The 15,118-nt window shown below is 40.3% G+C and overlaps 1 protein-coding gene across 3 annotated transcripts in view; it reads left to right on the top strand.

Moving 5' to 3' along the window:
* Window positions 1-15,118, top strand: part of itpr2 (inositol 1,4,5-trisphosphate receptor, type 2) — a 165,432-nt gene that overhangs the window by 46,340 nt on the left and 103,974 nt on the right. For all 3 annotated transcript variants that reach the window (XM_088922826.1, XM_088922825.1, XM_088922824.1), the window contains exons 13-23: window positions 578-738; window positions 1,129-1,270; window positions 2,261-2,419; window positions 3,249-3,421; window positions 3,987-4,106; window positions 6,546-6,728; window positions 7,088-7,339; window positions 8,154-8,298; window positions 9,322-9,469; window positions 12,219-12,412; window positions 13,147-13,270. In XM_088922826.1, the coding sequence (XP_088778952.1) occupies window positions 578-738; window positions 1,129-1,270; window positions 2,261-2,419; window positions 3,249-3,421; window positions 3,987-4,106; window positions 6,546-6,728; window positions 7,088-7,339; window positions 8,154-8,298; window positions 9,322-9,469; window positions 12,219-12,412; window positions 13,147-13,270 (1,801 nt within the window). The remainder of the gene's footprint in view (window positions 1-577; window positions 739-1,128; window positions 1,271-2,260; window positions 2,420-3,248; window positions 3,422-3,986; window positions 4,107-6,545; window positions 6,729-7,087; window positions 7,340-8,153; window positions 8,299-9,321; window positions 9,470-12,218; window positions 12,413-13,146; window positions 13,271-15,118) is intronic.

Below are 15,118 nucleotides of genomic sequence, written 5' to 3'. Positions count from 1 at the left end.
AAAGTGCACGCAAACCATTATTTTCTTTGTATTTATAATTGCAGTTTACTGTAATATTAACAATAATGTTTATGGTTTCTTCTGGGTCAGCTTTAACACTTCCTTAATTTGTGAACTAAACAATTCATCCATCCACCCATCCATCTGTTATCCAATACGTGAAGGAGCTATCCTGGCAAACAACAGATGCAAGGGCAGGGTACACCCTGGACAGGACCCTAGTAGATTGTGGGACACACACAAGCACAGACAAGTGACACTCACATCAGGGTCAATTTTTTCAGAAGCCAATTATCTGTCTGTGGACACCCCACTGATATCACCCCAGGAACTGACACCGCGCTTCAAGGCAGCAATTCTAACCACTGTGCCCCCAGGCCACCCCAACTCAATGATCATTGATCAAAATATTTGTTTTAACAATCCAGTTTTTAGTATCTTTCCTAAAACATGCACACACAACAGTGCTAATTAGGGAACCGGAGAAGCTGCTTTCATTGTAGAACCAGAAGAACTGAGTTTTGAGCGTCCTCCCTCTGTGTGTAATCATTGTAACCAGGTCATGTTTTATGCACAGATTGGGACCTGTCCAGCAAAAGAAGACAAGGAAGCTTTTGCCATCGTTTCTGTCCCTTTGTCAGAGGTCAGAGATCTGGACTTTGCCAATGATGCCAACAAAGTTCTGGAATCGACCGTACAGCAGCTGCAGTTTGGAAGCATCACGCAGAATGAGCGGAGGTAAAACAGTGCCTGAAATGACTATTTCAGTGGAAGAAAAATATTTCAGTTTTTCATATGAATATTTAATTGAATCGTTCAAAATCAAACACCTGAAAACAGAAAATAAAAACCATTCCAAGAGTTTTTAAAAGATCCAACTTTTAATTTAAAGCTCAATGCCCAAAAAGGAATAAAGAATTCTCAAATTAATTCTCCAGCAATGTCAGAACGAGCCTCATATCAGATTTGGACATGACTGATAAGGGTGTCCATGGATCCAGTAAATATGGACAAATTCATTACATAAAAGCCAGACATCATGTACTGTAATATGTTTCCTTTAGTTTTATTCATATTTCTTTTAGCAAAATGTGCAGTAAATCACCTTAACTCTTTGTTTTTATTTAGGTTTGTCACCAAGCTTTTGGAAGATCTGATATTCTTTGTGGCTGACGTGCCCAACAATGGGCAGGAAGTGCTGAGCGTGGTTGTTACCAAGCCGAACCGGGAGAGACAGAAGCTCACAAGGGAACAAAATATTTTGGCACAGGTCAGTCCAAGTCCTGTTCAGTTTCACAAGCAAGGCGAATCATACCATTTTCTGGCATAGAAGATGGAAGACGCTTATTTAGACTTGTGGGAGTCATGTGATTGAAACTAACTTTGAATCCTTAAAGAAAGGAATAGATAGATGTTCTACACAGGAACAAGCAATAGGTTTATTCCATGCTGAAAAGAGAAGAGGAAAAAACCAGAATGTTTCGCCTGTGAAGCCTTCTTCAGGTATGAGAAAGACCGGGCAGGCAGCAAAGATTAAATATCACAGAAGAACAAAAGCTGGGAGAGAGGAGGAGGCAGAGAGGCCACTCAGGAAGTGCAAAGTGCTGAAGGGTGAAGAAAGGTGTGAAGTCAAAACCTGCATGAGAATAGATAATGTTCTAGATGGTCGAAGTCCTAGCTAGATGGAGCTACAGTAGGTGGGCAGTTCTAAAGCATGTGACGCATGTGTACTTATGCATCTTTCCCTTGCCTTAAAGCACCAAGACTCTTTTCAAAATTAGATTACTTGCATTTATTTGGCTGATGTTTTTGTCCAAAGAAATATACTGTTACATTTGCAACCCTTTATACAGCTTGTTATCTTACAGCGGCACTTTCGGTGAAGTACTTTGCAGAAGGGTATGCAGTAAGTGCCTCAACTGGGATTGGAACCAACGACCTTCCAGTTAGTCCAGACCCCTAGATAGTGAGCTACTCTGCGGCCTATTGCAGTGAGGGCAGCATTTATCTGTGGTGTATTCAAATTATTTTCATGATCATTGGAAAAATATGCTTTCCTATTGCAGGGAAGACGGCACAATAAATGTTGCTCAGTTCGTATTAGGATCATTACCTTGTCTTTTGATTTCATTTGCCATGGTTACTGTCGCTTTGTCAGAGATCTGGGACTCTGGACTTTTCTAATGATGCCAACAAAATTCTGGAATCGGCTGTACATAATAAGCCATTCCTAATAAAACGTTATTATTTCACTTTGCAGATCTTTGGCATTCTAAAGGCCCCTTTTACAGATAAAGGTGAAGGACCGATGCTAAAATTGGAAGACTTAGGAGATCAGCGATATGCTCCATTTAAGTACATGCTTTGCCTGTGCTACAGACTCTTACGGCATTCTCAGCAGGACTACCGAAAGAACCAGGTAAGTACAAGTCCTTTCCAGTTCTGTATGTTATCATTGTGCATGTATACATTTTCATGTAGTGTGTGACCCTTAAGGAAGGTGGAAAAAAAGCTATTTTTTTAAATCCCAGTATCTATTCTACATACCTACTGTATGTACATGCACAGTTGTGAGAAAAAGTTTGTGAACCCTTAGGAATTATCTGGATTTCTGCATGAATAGCTCCTAAAATGTGATCTGATCTTCATCTAAGGCATAATAATAAATAAAGACTTATTTCTTATTTCACAAACCACACACAACATTTACATTGCCATATCTTTATTGAAGGAATGGTTTAAACAATCAAGGTCATTGATGGAAAAAGTATGTGAACCACTAGGATAATGACATCTTGAAAAGAGGGCAATTGGAGTGTCAGGTATTCCAATCAATGAGTCAGGGGTTCAAGTCAATTAAGTGGGTTTGACCTGCCCTGCTGTATAAAAAATCACAATTTTGGTTACCTGCTCTTCACAACGCAATTCTGTTAAAGAGCCATTAATGCACAAGTCCATATAATTCCACAGGGTTCACAAACTTTTTCTCACATTGCATTAGCATGTGTAGGCTGTACATGAACAAATAAAGGTTTATTCCATACTGAAAAGAGAAGAAAAACACAACGTTTCGGCTGTGAAGCCTTCACACCTGAAGAAAGCTCCACAGCCCAAATGTTGTGTTTCTTTTCTTCTCTTTTCAGCATGGAATAAGCCTTTACTTGTTCTTCGTGAATGTGTCAGTTTAACAAATGTTAAATACTGTATCTCCAAACAAACATATTAATGTTTTCCCCTAAATTCGACAGGAGTATATCGCAAAGAAGTTCTCCATTATGCAGTCCCAGATTGGGTATGAAATTTTGGCAGAGGACACCATTACCGCCCTGCTTCACAACAACAGGAAGCTCCTGGAGAAGCACATCACGGCCAATGAGATCGAGACCTTTGTCAATTTATTACGCAGAAACAGAGAGCCCAGGTTAGCAGCTGTGATCCAAATGTTTTTGGTCCATCTGAAATATAAAGATGGGAAGTCTAATTATATTCATTTTGAAAGCTCGTGCTAGTCAGATTTTTGATTTGATATCACTCACAATGGCACGGTGGCACAGTGGTCAGCATTGGTGCCTTGTAGCCCTGGGATCCTGGGTTCAGGTCTGGACCTGGGCTGCTATCTGTGTGGAGTTTGTATGTTCTCTCCATGCTTGTGTGGGGTTCCTCTGGGTGCTCTGGTTTCCTCCCACAATCCAGAGGCATACTGGTAGGTTAATAGGCTTATGGGAAAAAGACCCTGGTCTGGCATCCCATCCAGGGTATACCCTACCTTGGGCCCATTGCTTGCCAAGATAGGCTCCTCTTCTCCACAACTCTAAATTGGCAGAAGCAGCTATGCAATGGATGGATGGATGGATGGATTATAACACTTAGATCTGAGAAAATGTCAGATGTCAGATGTGGGCTATTACTAGGCTTTGATAAACATTCTTTGTATTTCACCAGTGGCCAGAATCAAAGAATTCTCTTTCTCTGTTGCTTTATAATAGGTTTTTGGACTACTTGTCAGACCTCTGTGTGTCCAATAAAACTGCTATCCCAGTTACCCAAGAGCTCATCTGTAAATTTATGCTTAGTTCATCAAATGCGGACATCCTGATTCAGACAAAGTGAGTATACATCTTTAAACCGTTTATTTAAACTAATACATAGTCACTTGCTCGTGTGTGTCTATACACCAGGGATCTAGTCTGGTGTTTTCTGGTTTTTCTTCTGCCCAAACTCTGTTATATAATTGGTCTGTTTAATTAAAGTTATAATTGCTATACCTCTGACCTGACTCTGAGATGTTCTACATATAAATGTACCTTTACTTAAATGAATGCTGCGAGTATTCAACTATAAAAGACCTGAAGAAAAGTCTTACATATGTCTAACAAAATAAAGCTGGAACAAATCCTACAACACACTAGTCCCTCCATTAATGGAATCGCAGGCCTGAAACCTACAACAGCATACCGGTTCCATTCTTCACAGCAATATCGATATGGGCAAATTAAGGGGTTTGTACAAAATGTATATCAAAAAGATGGAAGTCTCCTCATGTGAACTGCATTCAGAGTTTCAATAAGCACTATTACTTTTTGATGTTTTGATGTGATGAGTCTACATAAATGCCTAATTTTCACATGTTTTGCAACTTCTTCAGATGAATACCATCCATCTCGCATTTGAGTGTCGTGTTCCTCTTAGGTTTTTTATTAAACAACTTTGGTCGACATTTTCCAGACCAAGATTTGCTAAACCTAAGTATACAGTACATATCTGTCTGCTGCCACATTTCTGAAATGTAACCATATGTTTCCCACTGATTTCCTGTCAAATTTTCTCCAGTCTGTTTCTATCCTGCTTTGTCTCATTCTAACGAAATCTGCCTTTCTGTGATTACAAACCGATCCTGTGGGCTCTGACTGTCCAGTTCTCAAACCTACCTCAAACACAATCATGTGGTCATAATCTCCCAGTGCTTCTACCCTTACTGTATACATAGCGTTTGGATCAGTGACAGCTCTTTCCTTTGTTGCTTGCTGTGACAAGCCAGGTAAAAATGTATTTTTATCTCATCTTATCAACTGTTTCAGACTTTGGACTGGTGCTGCCAATTTGCCTGTCCCAGACAATGAAATACTATGTAGAAAAGCAAAGGTGATCCATGAAACAGTTTCCCCCAAAAGTGAAATGAAATACCAGAAATATTGCTTGTGTCTCTTTGAGTTATTTGTGAAACACTAACCAAAGGTGACAGCATGGTAGTGCAGTGATAAGCATTGCAGTCTTGCAGTGCTGGGGCCCTGGGTTCAGTTTCTTAGGTGCTGTCTGTGTGGAGTTTGTATGTTCCCATGTGTGTGTGGGCTCCCTTTCAACCCTGTATTGAATTAAGTGCTTAGAAAATGGATGGATGTAATTTAAGAAGACCTACATTTACAAGTTAAGCTGTATTAACTAAAAACATTTGCATGTACTATAAAAAAGTGCACTACTGTATAATCAGCTGTCACTATCACGACCATCAACACAACTTCTCTCACTCAACCAGTTACAAAACTAAAAAAGCTTAAAATTGAAGATGGATATTATTTGTGAAGGATAGCAGCAAAACTACAATATGCATGAAAATTGACTTGGAGCAACCTGTTTTAACGTTTACTAAAGCCTGATTGGCACAGGACTAAGATCGTCACATTAACAGGTGGTTTGGGAATTTTCACTGTGGTGTAACTTAGTCCTGTGCAAATCCATTTCTTTTTTACCCCCATATCATATTCTCTTAAGTCTTTGGCTTTTTTACAAGAACACCAGTCTTCTTGAATCTGTCAGGGCTGAATAGTTTTTCGGAAGTAGTTCTAATTTTCAGAATTTCAGCTATTATCCAGAAAAGAGTGATAGTACAGAGCATTAAAAATGGATGCAAAAGTTGACCTAAGTGGTCCACTGGTGCATTTACCACTGTACTTTTAATTTCCAGATTCTTTTTAAATGATTTTTATTTATTGGGTATTTTACAGTACATTTACAGAAACAAAAATTACATCTGAGTCACTACTAATAGATCATGCACAGCAACACCACCTCTTGACTGCAACGTTCCTTTTAATTTCAAATTTACAACTTAGTTTTACTTGGCCTTACTTGAAATGTTTATTTTAGCCTAGTCCACATCTGTAAGGTTACAGAACCTGCTCTGCTTTTGGCCAGTTGTCAGAAACCTTTGATTTTTAGAACTGTGAATCATACCTAATATGTATTGTGCATTGTTTATGCATGCATGGATCATTTTATACACTGATTTTTTTTCTCTTTCTAGAGCTCATAAGGGTGATAGGCTAATAAAACAGCTAGTCCTTTACTCTTTTCTAGTGTAACACCTTGTGTAGTTATAAGAACTCAACTTCCTATGGATACATTTTTTTTTCAGCTAGTGTCATTAGATTACCACACTTGGGCTTCTGTTTTCACAGACCCTGATTACTAGAGACATTAAATTGCCTCAGGAAACTGTCAGCGATTGTGAGCTGTTGATTGTAGTTCTTGTTGTTTCTTTCTTTAAGGCTCATGCCTACTACGGATAATGTCCTGGAGCAGTCAGTGATGCAGGATGATGTCGATGATGAGGAGGTTTGGCTGTACTGGATAGACAGTCATAAGGAGCCACATGGGAAGTCCATCAGGCATATGGCCCAGGATGCTAAGGAAAACAATAAAACGGACAAAGATAACATCCAGTATTATAGGTATATGTGCCCTTTTTTATTTCTTTACAGAAGATGGTGTGTGAGCGATCTGTGTTAATTATTGCGGATGGATTGCTGGCTCCTTCAAGGTGCTTTGATTGCCAAGATGTGGGTTATTTTCCCTGGGTGGGCGGTTGGGTGATTAGCAGCTCAGAGGACAGTTTCTGTCCTTTTGAAGAGGCTGATCAGGGTTGCCTCAGCTGTTAGAGAGCAGAAAAAAAGCTGGCGGGTGGTAGGATGTCGGAAGTTGACGACTGTGTGTTATATACAGGGTCACGGCCAGTGTCTTGCATTGGGTGCCCAGATGGGTTTGTTTTTGCTGTACCTACAGTAATTCACTCCCGTCCCCGGCTTTTCAGATACCAGCTGAACCTGTTTGCAAAGATGTGTCTGGACAGGCAGTACCTTGCCATCGACCAGATCTCCTGCCAGCTGCCTGTGGATCTGATCCTGCGCTGCATGTGCGACGACTGTCTGCCCTACGACCTGCGTGCCTCTTTCTGCCGCCTCATGCTCCACATGCACGCCGACCGGGACCCCCAGGAGTCCGTGGTTCCTGTGCGCTATGCACGGCTCTGGACCGAGATCCCCACCAAGATCACCATCCACGAGTGAGTGCCTTCCCTGCTGTTCAAGGGAACCACGTCATTACGGAGCGAGGTCAAGACTGTCAACTCTTACTTCGCAGGGAATCCTGGTTTTCCGAAGCGAATCTTGTTTCTACTGAGTGAAAAAAAACATAACACTATATTACGTGGAGCCATGTCAGCGAGACAGAATTTTCTGACTGCAATGCCATACACACACCATTGTTATTCATACAATTAAAGTGAGCATCTGACATAATAGTATGCACCCTGATTACAATGTAAGTTGTAAATTACATTATTCCACCTAAAATTAGTGACCCAGCACAATAATTGTTGGTATCCAGCCAATCAGGCAGACTTGGTACCATAATATGAAATTACTTGCAGTAGTTATGTTCCGCTAAAATACACATTAGCAGAAAGCATTGGTGTCGTTGTATTAAAAGTAGTTTTATTAGATGTCAAACCGTTAACTCTAAAAAAAAATGTTCTTTAGACATAATTTTGCACAAGGCTTTGGGGATACTGGAGATGTGCTTGTTCTGTAGTTTTTTGTCACCACAGTGTAAAATGTTTATTATGAACCACATGTTTGGAATGCAAAGCAAGCAAGAGCTCTTTCCAGCCTTGTGCAATCCTCCTGACATGCTTTAATGCCTCCTCTTGATAAATTAAGAACCTTTGCAGCTGATATCCTTACTCCTTTTAATTGGTATGCCGAAGCACCGGAGTGCTTGCTTCAGAGTGGAATGAGATACTGATAAATCACAGTTTGCCTGTTGACTGAACATTGTGCATTAGACTTACACTGCTGTACTATTGATTTGTTCTCTAGATATGAGTCATTCACAGATGCCTCTCGAGCAGACATGAAGGAAAACTTTGCCCCAACCATGTTGTTTGTAGAAGAGTACCTGAAAGATGTTGTCAGTCAGCCCTTTCCATTTGGAGACAAAGAGAAAAACGAGCTAACGTTTGAGGTAATTGTGTAGACTTTTATAAAACTCGGGGTTAAGTGAGTGAGTTTGTGAGTTAATGTGAATGGAGTTCTTGGCAGCAGTTCGCTGAGCTTACCGAGGTGGTTCAAAAGGCATGGATTTAACTTGCAAAGCATCTTAAATTGTTTTTTTTACAGATGCATTTATATTTATGATTAGATCTGCTCATTTTGAACACCCATCAGAGTAATTTGTTTTCCCTGATCTAGTTTTCCCTAAAACCCAGGAACCCATTCTGGGGTGCATCCTCGACTGCGGAATATCTAAAGACAGGGCAGCTGTCTTAACGGGTTTTGGGACATGATATTTATCACGATATCTATCGGGGATTGACTTGTCCTTGGCTCACCTTACACATTTAATGAGTTTTGATGCTGCAAGTTTATCAACAGATCTTTAACACCCAGATTCATAATTATTATTTGATTCATTGGGCGCAGTGGTAAGCATTGCAGCCTCACAGCACTAGATCTCTCTCCGGGTTCAATTCCTGGGGTGCTGTCTGCGTGGACTTTGTATGTTCTCCCCATATTCGCAAGGGTTTCCACCAAGTGCTCCGGTTTCCTCCCACAATCCAAAAATATACTGTTACGTTAGCAGGCTTCTGGGAGAATTGGCCCGGGTGTGAGTGTGTGCATGTCTGTGTCTGCCCTGTGATGGACTGGTGTCCCATCCAGGGTGTACCCTGCCTTGCACCCGTTGTTTGCCGGGACAGGCTCCAGCTCCCCTGCGACCCTTCACTGGCTAAAGCAGATAGAAAATAGATGGATAGATTTTATTCAGTAAGTAAGGCAGTAATCTAAATTGGTTTTGAACTGTAAAAACTGTTGGGGGGGAAAAAGTCAACGGGAAATGTGGAACAGTTTACAGGCAAAGTTATTCTATACTGTATTCACAGTTTTTCTTTAAAACATGCATTTGTCTTCACAGATTGAGGTTGTGAATGCTCTCCCACTTCATGCATGAAGAGTTTCTCTTCACAGGAATAATGTTTTTCCCTTCCAGGTGGTGCACTTGGCTCGGTACTTGGTCTACTTCGGATTCTATAGTTTCAGTAAGCTTTTGCAGTTGACTCGGACATTACTTGCAATTCTGGATATCATACAGCAGCCTGTGCCATATATGGTGAAACTAAGTAAAGGCCCAGAGGGAGGTAAGCAATACTGAACCATCAGTTTTGTTCATTATTTACTGTACATTTCACTGAAAATGATTCAGGCTGTTTTGTCCAGTAATTAAAGTGAGTGTGTTAAATCGTATGTGAAAAAATCTTTTCAGATGTCTCATTAATGTTCTTAACAGCACAGGTTAAACAAATGCTGTGATTAATCCTTCCTCTATTTGCTGTTTTCTGAGTGTTATTATCTGAACATTGTTCAGTTTTGAGCACTCAAAAAGTTTAAATGGGATTTCAAGTTGCACAGAACAGTTCTGTATTAAATAGTTCTTCATCAACAGAACAGGATAATGAACAAGTTGTCTGAATGCTTTAAATTACCAGCCTGTGAAGCAAAAAATAAACTCAATGTAGCGTAAGATAATGAATTAGGTGAAACAGGTCCACAGTGTTTGTTAATGATCTCCGCAGTCTGCTAGTTACAGGGCCTCAGTTATTGTAAGCAGGTATTTATACTTCAAAATTGCTCCTCTGGGGAACTTCACACAAGTAGCCGAAAGGCTTGTAATAAAACTGCAGGTGTGTTGACATTACCTGCTGTGGGCCATTCTATCAAATAGGTGCCGAATGCAGCAAACAGAATTAATAAACCCTTTAAACGTCCTCTGAATATTTTCTTCTATAATGTCCTCTCATCCTATACCTGATGGCTGCAGCATGAGCACTGCCATTAGCTGCAGTGAGGAAGGCCTGCAGACCCTTAGATGTTACTCTTGCATTCTGAAGGACAAGCATGGTCAAAAAGAAAGAGGTGGCTGCCTTCCTGTTAAAAACAATAGAAATGTTACATTGACTATAAAAACATTACATTGTTTATAAATTGAGATGTTTTCCAGTCTTACAGTGTACTGAGCATGTACTGTATACTCTTCAACTTAGAATAACTAGTCTGTGCGAAACATAGAGATCTTCCCACAGCACCAGTGCCGGAATTCCCATGAGGCACTGCAGGCACAGTGTCTAGGGCCTACTAAATTTTTAGGGCCTACAAAGGAAGGAAACACTCGTGCGTAATGAAAAATGAGCTGAAACAACATGCTTGCGATCGACTCTGCTGTAGGTGCTCCTCCAGATCAATGATCACACGCTATCTAGTGGCTGTTCTAGAAACTAGAAGTATCGACTTGCTCCATCGATCAGGTGGATTAGCATTAGAATAGTTTAAAGTGCATCATGTCAATCGATGTCATTCAGTTGGCATTTACCCCTCTTTTTGCACGTTTTTGCACATGTGCCTAGGGCCTACGGACACCAAAAATCCAGCCCTGCATGGCATAGAGTTTAGAACATTAATCTCAGCTGTAACCTGTTTTATGATCTTAGTTGTTCTATTTTCTAGCCTAATCTAATCCATGGGTACTACCTCTGTCTTGAGGGAGCTGTCCCCGTGATACCTGTATGGTTTTCTGGGATATTCCTGGGGAGATCTTTGCAGGATGACTGCAAGTACAGTTACCTTGGTCTTGAATATTTGCAGTTGTTGTTTTAACCTTCTCCAGACTGATGGGTTTCCACTACTATTCTTTTTATGAGGTCCTCTGAGTTTTTTTTTAATGTGACATGATGAGTTTCCGCTTACTTGTATGATGAAGAACAAACTCCAAGTTTCTGACCATTATATACAGTAGGAAATGGCTGCCCAGACTCAGTCCTTGTTTACTCGTTACCCAATTACTTTACCTATTTTGATAGTTTAAGAAAAGACCAGTTTCGATCAAACAAGGGTATCAAAGTAAGTAATTAAATTCCTATAATTATAGGTATTTTAAGTATTGGGAGTTCACTTAATTTTTTCTCAACCCTGTTCACATTTCAGTTAAAACATCCGTAATGTTTCTGTGTTTTAATCTAGTTACTGTATGTATTAGAAGCAGTGAAAATAATTTACACAGTCAGATCCCTGTTTTCATCTAAATGGGGTGTGGTTTGTATTGGTGTTAAAGTTCCTTCATAGTCTTATGCCAGCATAGCCAGCTGTCGTATTAACCTGCAGCTCACAACTGGCAACCCACTTATTGTTATTGTTGTTATTATTATTATTATTGTTGTTGTTATTATTGTTATTATGGTTGAATTTGCTTTAAACAGAAAACATTCCATTGAAGTTAGGGCTGACTGGAAAAAAAAAACTCTTGGATTTCATCTTTCAAATTCAAATGCCTGAGCAAATTCCAGCTTGCACTCCCATGCTGCTACGGTAACTAACAGTGTCTCCACATGGGCTGAGACCTCAACTGGAGGTATCTGTATTCAGTAGGGATGATTGACAGCGCCCCATGCCTCTAATTAATTCATAGGTACTTGCAGCATGATCCCTCCAGTATTTAAACCTTGCCTCATTCCCTGCTCAGTGCTCATCTGGGTTATTCTTGAGTCTCTACTCTATTTCTTGAGTCCTACCGTTCCCTTGACCTAAGCTTATTTCCCTGCTTCGACCATTTGAGTACCAACTTTCACTCAGACCCTTGACCGAGGTCTTGGGTTCCCTTTAGCTTGTCTACCTCTTGTGTCTTGTGTTCCTGGGTAAGACCCTTGCTTCCTCATCGACCCTGATTTCAGGATCTTCCTCTTGACTACGAACCGTGCGTCAGCATGCCCAGCTGCCGATCGCTCTGAGCCCAGCTGTTGGTTTCCATCGCCCATCTGTCAGCCGCCGCACACCCCAGGTTAGGGCAGCGTTAGAACATTTTCCCTCATGTCCTTGCCGTCTGTGCTTTTCTTGAAGGCAACAACGTGATGCGGACAATCCATGGCGTGGGCGAGATGATGACTCAGATGGTGCTGAGTCGGAGCTCCCTCCTGCCCATCAGTCTGCCTGACCCCCAGCCCCAAGCTCTCCAGGGCAGGTCGTTCAGCCCTGCCGACAGCGAAGACGTCATGGTCATGGACACCAAGCTGAAGATCATTGAGATCCTGCAGGTAAGTGCCAGCCTGCTGCACAGTGAGATGAAGTAAGGGTTTTTTAGAACACATCCCCAGTGCATTTCAGAGCTACTGCTGTTGTGCAGGAACACTATAAGCCAAGAGCCACTGGGGATGTTTCTTACCAGGTTCACTTATGTTTAATATCTGTCTTTTTTAGTGAGGCAGCAATTTGCAATAACAACCCTGTTTTATATGCAGAATATCTCAGTAACAGTATAAGGTACACTTTATTAAAAACTTGTCTGCTAATGGCTAAAATTATGTGCTTTATACCTCATTGCGTTTAAATTAAACATCTTGGCCTGAAGGTTTATCTAATGACTCTGCTTGAATTTATTATCCAAACACCTCAGATCTTAGAAACTAGATGTGTTTGTTTTTTTATACATGCTGTGGCAGACATATTCTTACCTCTGACTCATGTTGGAGTTCAGTTCTGAAGACTGTTTAATTTTTTGGACCAACTTCGCATTTGAGCCTTATAGACATTTACAGGTTTGATGGTATAAGTTCCCATCCTGTTTTTCTGTATACTTTTATAATGTAAGGAAGCAGTGTACTGAAAAACCATTAATGGATTAAATAGAATTTGTAGAAATAATGGTGGTGATTTTTCATAAGCTGAATTTGTGTAAATTGACTATTATGTACTGCAAAGCTGAGAGCACCTATATGCAATACTTTTTACTGGTTTAATCCTCATTTAATACATTTTATTCCTTTTACAGTTTATTCTCAGCGTGCGCCTGGACTACAGGATCACCTACTTGCTCTCAATCTACAAGAAGGAGTTCGGAGACAGTAACGTACCAGACAGTTCTCTCTCAGTTGCAGATGTCCCTATCCAAACTGGTGAGATTTAATGCCTGAAAATGAAATCAGGCATGATGACTCTCAATAAGAATGTGAGAACAGACGAAAGGTTATAGACAAGAGGAGACCATTTGGCCTGTCTAGCTTGTTTTGTAGTTTGCAGGTAATCGAATCCATGGATCCCATCCAGCCTGGTCTTGAACATGATGCTCCTCTAAGTCTGGGAACATATCTGGTTGCTCTTCACTGGCCTGTCTCCAGAGCAGCCGATTCTTTCTTGTAAACATGTGGTGGCCCACCAGAATATTCTGTGGACAGAATATTCGAAGAGAGATCTTCCTAGTCCACTGTATAATTCTAGCGTAATATCCATTGACTTAAGTTTGCACTTTTAACTGTGTATCCTGATGTTGTGTAATTTTTTTGCTTCCCCACAGTTAGTTTTTACTTCCCTATATGAACAGTCATGTGCTGTTGCTTGCCCAGTCTTGAATTTTATTTAAATCTTTTGGAATTTTAATTTGCACGAAATTCATGTTTGCAACTCCTCACAATTTGGCATCAATTTGTTAACTATACCAGAAACTATTATAAAAAATCAGGAAGAGCATTCCCTAGGGTTTAACTGTACATATAGGTGATCCTCTGTTTGAATTCTAATTTGAGTTTCCATAACATTACATGTAATGTGCTTAATAGTCTTCAATTACTTGGTTCATTTTCGCACCCCTTTTATGGATGGGTACTACATTAGCAGTTTTGCATTCAATTGGTATTAACTATGCTCTGAGTGACAGCTGCAAGAGTTTTAATGGCCTGTGAATAAGACAAAATATTTTTATATGCATGAGCACTTTTCAGAAAACCTAATTTCCTCAAGTAGGGTTGGTACTCTCTGAGACTCTGGAGATATATCTTAAGCACATCTAATTACTTCAACACTTCTATCTCTTCTGTGCTGATATTATTTACTGTGGAGGTTTTCAGAATGGAATCTTGGCTCGGCCTGAGGCTTGTTGTTGATTTCTGCCTTGATGAACACCCATCTTAGTGAAATGATCGTTAAGTGTATTCACCTTCTAAACGTTTTCCGTTTTATATCGGACAAACCTTACATCATCTTGTACTGTTAATTTGGGAAAAAAAGCATTGTTTATTTAGCCTCTACTGCAAAATTCTTTTCTGTCTCTTTTGGCCTTTCTGACATGTGCTTGGCATTTATTCTACTTAATTTGTTTATCTGTCTTATTATCTTTTTAAATCATTTTATGCAGTGCTTTCTTTCTCCTTATATTTTTCATAATTGACTTATTAAATCATTTTGCCAGTGCTTTTTTATTCTCTGCTGATTAGATATCTATCCTGTCCTATTCTGCTTCTTTACTTCTTCTAAGTCCCTTTCCTGAAATTGTGCACTTCAGTTTCAGGCTCTGCCTTAATTATTACATCAAAGCATTTTAGACTCTCTTGGTGGGAGCCTCAACATCTTGCTCTTGTAGAGTCAAATTTGCAGTTTCATTGTTCCATCCATCCCTATTCGAACATCTTTATCCAATTCAGGGTCACAGGAATCCAGAGCATATCCCAGCAAGCAACAGGCACAAACCAAGATACACTCTGGAGGGGGCACACACATACACACGCATAATGTACACATTTACACCAGGGCCAGTTTTTCACAGAAACCAGTTTACAAAACTGCAAGTCTTTGGACTGGGTAGAAACTAGGGCACCTGGAGAAAACCCACTCGAACACAGGGAGAATATCCATCCAGTTAGTGCCCCAGCAGTTGATCCCAGGGTACCAGTGCTGTGTGGCAGCAATGCTAACCACTGTGCCACACTGCCACCACATTTTAATTATTATGATTTTCAAATTAAAAAAGT

Source organism: Atractosteus spatula, chromosome 8, assembly GCF_055471065.1.
Source record: "Atractosteus spatula isolate fAtrSpa1 chromosome 8, fAtrSpa1.hap1, whole genome shotgun sequence".
Classification (NCBI taxonomy): domain Eukaryota; kingdom Metazoa; phylum Chordata; class Actinopteri; order Semionotiformes; family Lepisosteidae; genus Atractosteus; species Atractosteus spatula.
Note: the sequence above shows the minus strand (reverse complement) of the source record. Positions and strands in the feature narration are given on the sequence as shown.